The sequence below is a fragment of the Corvus brachyrhynchos genome, unplaced genomic scaffold (genome assembly GCF_000691975.1).
Source record: "Corvus brachyrhynchos isolate BGI_N302 unplaced genomic scaffold, ASM69197v1 scaffold30, whole genome shotgun sequence".
Classification (NCBI taxonomy): Eukaryota; Metazoa; Chordata; class Aves; order Passeriformes; family Corvidae; genus Corvus; species Corvus brachyrhynchos.
This window is the reverse complement of record NW_008235742.1, coordinates 1,460,727-1,465,387: the sequence shown is the minus strand read 5'-3', so window position 1 is coordinate 1,465,387 and position 4,661 is coordinate 1,460,727. Positions and strand designations below refer to the sequence as shown.

The following is a 4,661-nucleotide window of genomic DNA, read 5'->3' as shown; positions in this document are numbered from 1 at the left end:
CAGCAGTGCCACACCACACACCCCTGCCACTGTGGGCAAAACCTCGGGTGGACCACAGCTCCAAGGGCAGCTGCAGCTTTGTACTATGGACAACCTCGGCCAGCACCGTCACCCTGTGTGCACCGACGTTGGGAAGGTGGTGAGAGCCCCATTCCAGAGGAGGGGAGTGGCTGCAGGCACCTCACAGTGCACAGGGTGACATCCTGGATGAAATAAAAAAAGTCACTGCCAAAGGCTGTTTTTCAGAGGCTTTGTATCCTCCTTTAGCAGTGCTGAAATGAGAACTGAGCTTCTCTGAAAACCTGACCCTGAGCATGCAACACCCTGAGCATGCAACACCCTGGTGTGGGACAGAGCCCCTCTGAGCACCCACCCGACAGCCAGCAGCAGCCCCTGGCCCATCAGAGCCCGCCGAGCGGCGGGGCCAGGCTGAGGTTGAGGAAGCCCCCAAAGTGGAAGGGGGGCAGGTGGGGGGCACAGGCAGCAGCAGAGGACAGGCAGGCGAGGGGATTGGTCCCACACGCCCCCGTGTCCTGTTCACTGCTGAAGTAGACACTGTCAGATGAATCCACTGAGGGGTCCTCGTTGAAGTAGTTGTAGGGCCTCAGGAAAAAGCCGACACCATTCCCCACGGTCACCGTGTTGGGGACATCTTCAGCATGAGGGACGTGCAGGAACCCCACAGTGATCCAGGCAACCAAGTCCTGGGGGGAAGAGGAATGAGGCATCTGTCAGGCTGAGCAGGACTCTGCCAGCCCAGCAGCTGCTCAGTCTGGCTCTGGAATGGGTGAAGCCTCTGGGCAGGGCAGGAGCCGGCATGGCCCCCACAAGGCTCAGCTTCTCTCCATCCCAGGGACCCCAGCTTACCTGGCCGGTGATGGTCTCGTTGTTGATGAAGTCAGCAAAGGCGACAGTGGGAGTCCAGGGATCATTCTGGTTGTAGATGCTGGTGCTGGTGGGCTCCTCCTCCTTCCTCCGGGTGACAGCCAGCTGGTACCTGGCAGCACAGGGGTCAGAGGGGCTTATCCATGCCAGCACAGGGCAGGGCAGCCGTGGCATTGCCAGCCAGGGTGCACTGGCAAACTGGGGCTGGATGCATCCCTGGTCTGCCCTGGAGTGGGGAGGGAAAGGGCCAGCAGGGCAACAGCCCCAGCATCTTCGAGCTTGAGGGGGATCCCCCCGTGGCTTTTCCAGCATTGCTGTGAAACATGAATGGATCCAGGCACAAATGCTGCCACTCAACACCTGATGCGCTCCCTCAAGCCACAGCTACTTCTCCCCCACACAGGCTTCCCCAGCATGAGCTCCATCAGCTCACCCTGGCACTGAGACTGGACCGTGCTTATCCCAAGCATTCTCCAAAAGACGTTCTGTCCTCTTGGGAAGATATCACAACCTGGCGATACCAGTGCTTCCCCTAGGAATTTGTCCTGCAGCCTACTTCCCCTCAAAGGGAAAAACACATGGGGTTGCTCTAAATTAGTCTGACGTGAGGTCAGATTCCTGCCTGTGAACTACCAGGAGCAGATGTTATTGAGCAACACTTCAAGGAAATTTCAGAGCCAAAAGCTATGCATGTTTGCTGTTTAACCCTTCCCTGCAGCCTGGTGCCGGCCTACCCAGAGGTGAGGGTCTCCCTCCGCCAGGAGAAGAAGCAGCTGAGGCCACACGCTCCCCAGCCCTGGCACCCACCTGCCCCAGCCGATGGACGGTTCCATGGAGCTGTTGGTGGGCAGGTGCTTCCCGGCGAAGCTGATGATCTGGACCCGGTAGCTGCGTGGGTGCCCCCACTTGTTGGGGTTGGGGCCGACAAAGGAGAGGTAGCGAGGCATAGGGGCATTGAGTGGGAATGCTGCCTCATCCTCCTTCTCCAGCCTTGCCCTGCGGAGGTATGGCCGCTCAATGGTGTTCTGTGTGCTCCAGGGATCTTTGACAAACTCGTACTCCATGTCCTGGGTCTCCAGGGAATTCAGCTGCCCTGTGAAGCAGAAGAGAAAACCCTCTCGAGCCCTGCACCCCAGGAAGAGCCTCAGGCCACAGTAAACCATAGCCATGCACAAAGGTGGCCAGACCTACCATCAACATCCAGGTCCACCTTGTAGTGGATGTGGTGGAGGTGCATTGTCCCCAGCGTGTGGGGCCCAACCCTGTTGCCATAGTCAGTGCCTTGGCCATGGAAGAAGGAGGAGCTGATGTAGCCAGTGGCATGCACCCGGACCTCCACAGCTCCGCTGCCATGGAACATGAAGTCCCAGATGTAGTCGTAGTTAATGAGCGTGGAGATGGTACGGATGACCAGTGTGTTTTTCCGCAGCCCGCCATAGTAGAAGGACTGCGAGTCGGAGAAGTGGCGCCTCAGAGGGAGGGCAGAGTCATGCTCAAAAATGCAGAGTGAGTTTTGGTTGGTTTTGGGAGTATCTGTCTCTGCCAGGTAGTGCCGGTCCACGTAGGTAGCTGTGTAGGGGCAGTCGAGGCCCTGGACCAGCTCATAGGCAAACCTGCCAATGCCAAAGCTCCCGTCGAGGTAGCGGGTGGACATGCCCCCAGGGCAGTTGGAGCCGTACAGGGCTAACGCTTCCTGGAGACTCAGCTCGTAGACAATCCTCTCCCCACGGTACCTGATGTCAAAGAGGCGCGGGCCGGTGTTGGGGTTCATGCCGAAGGCGATGCTCCAGCCCTGGAAGGTGATGCGATTGTCCCTGATGCTGTAGCGGGGACCCTGGGGCTCAAACTGCAGTGGACCTGGGGACTCAGGCGGGCGCCGGGGCCTCATTGAGCCCAGCACTGCATCAGCCTGGGGCTGCTTGAGTCTGACGACCTCCAGCACACCGGCCACAAACCCCTGTTCCAGATCCCCTGTGCTGGCAAAGTACCGGCCGTTGTAGAAGACTTTGTGCAGCTGCCAACGGGAGACCTGGAGGTCCCCATGGTCCACCAGCACCTCCAGCCCCACCGGAGACAGGTAGTAACCGGTGCCAGCCACGTTGTGGAAAAGGACAAACCAGGTCATGCGGTCACCGGACTTAAAGCCCCGTGGGGCTGTGGTGAGGATGACCAGGTTGGTCCCATCAGACTCACAGCACGCAGCCAGGAAGCGCGGAGCCTTTTTCAGCTCCCTCTGAATGAGGGTGTTGATATCCATGTACTCCTTGCCGGTAACGGGTCTGCGGTGGTAGGGCACCTTCCCCCCGTACTTCTGCACCGTCACGTCTCGGTGGTACACTGGCGTCGGCAGCGGCCCCACCACGTACTCGGTGATGTTGGGGTCTGCCTGGTTCCCAAAGTACAGCACAGCCAGCGCCTCCCGGGCGGGACGAGCCCCCCCTGCGTCCAGGAACCGCAGCACCTCTGCCTTGGCGGGGACCTGCAGATCCACGGAGGCGATGCAGTTGTCCGAGGGTTTGGCACGCGAGGCCTCAACCAGCGGCACCCCGAGCTTTCCCTGCAGGTACCGCACCACCTGGGACATCTCCTCAGGTGTCAGGTCAGCAAAGACCAGGCTCTGGCCATCCTCCATGTCCTCCTGCTCCGGGTGCAGGTGCTGGCAGCTTCTGGGGCTCCTTCCTCTGGTCAGCAACACGCAGACCAAAGCGAATATTGTGGCTAATGCCAGACCAAGGAGGATGAACACGGTTTTCAGGCTCATGCCTGCTGGGGCACCGAGTGCTCCTGCAGTCTGGCAGGACACGTTTCCAGCTGCGGAATCCTCCCAGAGACTCACTAGAACAAGGGGCTGGGTTGGGTTGGGTTTATTTTTCTCCCCTGTTTTCGCAGCAGGGAACAGCCCAGAGGAACTCGCAGGGAGGGCGCGAGGGGACGTTCTCACACATTGCCAGGGTTTGCTGGGAACCATAAAAGGCAACTTTGTTCTGCTTCCCTAGAGGGTCATAATTTAAAGTAAACTCAATGTTTGTACATCTGTGCTTCCCCTCTGGTCCCAGATCCTACACTGCAGAGCTTAGAGAGGATGGATCCAGTCATTTAGGGGGAATAAGCACGCCTCCCTGCTCCTCCTCCTCTTAACCCCACAGATGCTGGCAGCAGCGGCTGTAGAGATGAGCCTTCCCCGCGCAGAGCTGTGCTGAACACAGCACCAGTGCCCCATCCTGGCACAGCCCTGCCATCACCAGCAGCATTGACTGCTGCTGCCCATGTCACCATGGTCCTGCAGCCAGGAGGGAGGGGACAGCTCTTTGTCACCCTGCAATGGTGCCCGCTGATCCTGAGCTACATCCTAGCACAGATGGGGCTGCGAGGAGGGGAACAAGGGTGCCAGAGCCCAACCAGCATCCTGGCAAACAGGCAGTGGCTCTGGCCATGCTGCATCACCAGCAGCCACAAGACCCCTTCCTGCAAGGTCCTGTCTGGATCCCACCCTTGTGCCCAGCACCGAGGGCCTGAAAGCCACAACCCACACAGTCCTGGCCATGACCCAGCCTCCCCCCAGCAGCCACAGGGCTTGGTGCCAGTGCCCACCTCAGTCCCTGCCCCTGAGCCCTGGCGCGTGCCCCAGCCTGTCCCTCCAGCTGGACATCCCCGTGCCCTGATGAGCACCCAGAGCCACACTGCTGGGCTGGTTTGTGGGCACAAGAAACGTGGCAGAGACCAGCATCACCCCCCAGGAGACGCTGCTGTAGGTTGTAAGAACGAGACACTTGAGA

At 59.6% G+C, this 4,661-nt stretch overlaps 1 protein-coding gene across 1 annotated transcript; it reads right to left on the bottom strand.

Moving 5' to 3' along the window:
- Positions 1-236: 236 nt before the first annotated feature.
- On the bottom strand, positions 237-3,788 carry AOC3 (amine oxidase, copper containing 3). The gene is made up of 4 exons (XM_008643758.2): positions 2,077-3,788; positions 1,693-1,978; positions 868-997; positions 237-704 (listed from the first exon to the last, which is right to left on the bottom strand). The coding sequence occupies exons 1-4, from the start codon at positions 3,644-3,646 to the stop codon at positions 402-404; spliced, it is 2,289 nt and encodes a 762-aa protein (XP_008641980.1). The 5' UTR covers positions 3,647-3,788; the 3' UTR covers positions 237-401.
- Between the last annotated feature and the right edge of the window lie 873 nt (positions 3,789-4,661).

Bases quoted from the DNA above. Each gene is read 5' to 3' on its own strand.
- AOC3 (XM_008643758.2), bottom strand. From the start codon at position 3,646: ATGAGCCTGAAAACCGTGTTCATCCTCCTTGGTCTGGCATTAGCCACA. The intron at 1,979-2,076 runs GTAGGTCTGGCC...TCTGCTTCACAG, and splicing joins GGTGGACCTGGATGTTGATG to GGCAGCTGAATTCCCTGGAG. The intron at 705-867 runs GTAAGCTGGGGT...TCTTCCCCCCAG, and splicing joins ACGAGACCATCACCGGCCAG to GACTTGGTTGCCTGGATCAC.